Genomic DNA, 1,776 nt, shown 5'->3' on the forward strand with positions numbered 1-1,776 from the left:
ATGTGTCAAACTCAACTGCCCGCCACATCCGTTTATGTGGCCTGCGAAGACAATCTTTGCAACAACTTTGTCATGACTAAAATAGTCTTCACATTCAATAAAATATGAAATATTGCTTGCAATAGTTATTACTCTTCATCTTTTTTAAACATTAGAACAGTTTTTACTCGTCTCTAATTTCAAAACGAGTTATTCATCAGTTTGTTTTGTAGCCTATACTGTATATAGAAGACGGTGACAATCATAATGGCCCTCCGAGGAAAACTATGACGACGATGCGCCCCGTGACAAAAATGACTTTGACACCCCTGGACTGTAGCCCATCGCTGACATTGGGCCAAGCGAATGGATGAAGCGCTTGGATAAAATGGAAATACCTTTTTGCATAATATTCATAATACCATGCTTTTAACAAGGCAAGTAACGAAAAGAGCAATAAATAGATGATGTAATGGAAAATAATTTGCTAGTTTGCACCAAAAGTGGGCGGTGGAGGAGGGCATGCATCCTCACGGCGCAGGGGATTATGCAAGAGTGGCCAGATGACACAAGCAGCAACACGTTACCCCGAGACCAAGAGAGAAAAGAAATGGAGCCTACTGAGATGCCCGAGAACAACACCACGTGCAGCTACTACGTGTGGACGGTGTCCCGAACAATCCGTCCGGTGATCTACATGCTCATCTTCATCTTGAGCCTGTTTGGTAACAGCGTGGTCATTTCCACCGTGTGGAGGATGCAAAGGAAGCAGCGAACGACCCACCTCTATATTGGCAACCTGGCCCTGGCTGACCTGGCCTTCACCTTCTCGTTGCCCATGTGGGCGCTGTGCACGGCCATGAACAACCACTGGCCCTTCGGGCAGGCCCTGTGCAAGATCATCGGCTATGTGGATTTCGTCAGCATGTACGCCAGCGTCTTCCTCCTCACCTGCATGAGCTTCGACCGCTACGTGGCCATCGTGTACTCACCGTCCTCGCTGTGCACCGGCAGCCACATCCACGCTTCCATCGCTGCCGTCTGGATGCTGTCGGGACTCCTGTCTACGCCCGCCTTCGTTTTCCGCAACACCTTTAACGATTGGGACAGCAACAGAACTTTATGCATAATGGACTTATCCTTTGCCACGACCAATGACCAACAGGCGGGTTTGCTGTATGCCAGTTTGAGCTTGTCATTATCCACCCTGGGGTTCCTGCTTCCTTTATTGGCCATGGTGGTGTGCTACGGGTTGATCGGCTGTACGGTGATTCGCCACTTCAACACTTATCGCAAAGGAGACCAACGCAAGTGGCAACTCTTGAAGGTCATCACCACAGTGGTTGTGGTTTTCGTCATCTGCTGGGCCCCCTTCCATGTGGTGACAACTCTGGGCAGCCTCTCTGGATTGAACCTGTTTCCAGTCACCAACGTGTGCTCTCTGCTGCTGGCCTACACATACACCCCCTGCCTGGGCTATATCAACAGCTGCCTCAATCCCTTCCTCTACGCCTTCTTGGATCTGCGTTTCAGGTCACGTTGCCTGCGCTTGCTTCAGCTTAAGAAGTACTGCCACAAACACACCAGGGTCTAGTGGGCCTGGAGGACTCAACACCAGATGTTTACTTCCAGGTTCTTGACTAGGCGGATTCCTGACAAAAAAAAAATCTCAAGGGATAAAATGTGAATGGTCTTTGAGTAATGCAGGGATAAGCAGGCCTGGGTGACAAGTAAAAAGAAAATACAAATGTTTATATGATATTTTTCCCCCACTCTCATTCTGTTTTGTCTCCTTGA

General features: G+C 48.5%; 1 protein-coding gene across 1 annotated transcript; it reads left to right on the plus strand.

Annotated features, from left to right (window-relative positions):
• The first annotated feature begins 526 nt into the window (after positions 1-526).
• Positions 527-1,573, plus strand: LOC147055847 (apelin receptor B-like). The gene has a single exon (XM_085913733.1). It carries the CDS (start codon positions 527-529, stop codon positions 1,571-1,573), a length of 1,047 nt encoding a protein of 348 aa, XP_085769859.1.
• Positions 1,574-1,776: the final 203 nt, after the last annotated feature.

Source organism: Syngnathus leptorhynchus, chromosome 6, assembly GCF_054491065.1.
Source record: "Syngnathus leptorhynchus isolate UIUO chromosome 6, UIUO_Slep, whole genome shotgun sequence".
NCBI lineage: Eukaryota > Metazoa > Chordata > Actinopteri > Syngnathiformes > Syngnathidae > Syngnathus > Syngnathus leptorhynchus.

What these genes read in the sequence shown, in the direction of transcription:
- LOC147055847 (XM_085913733.1), top strand. Translation starts at nt 527, where the DNA reads ATGCAAGAGTGGCCAGATGACACAAGCAGCAACACGTTACCCCGAGAC.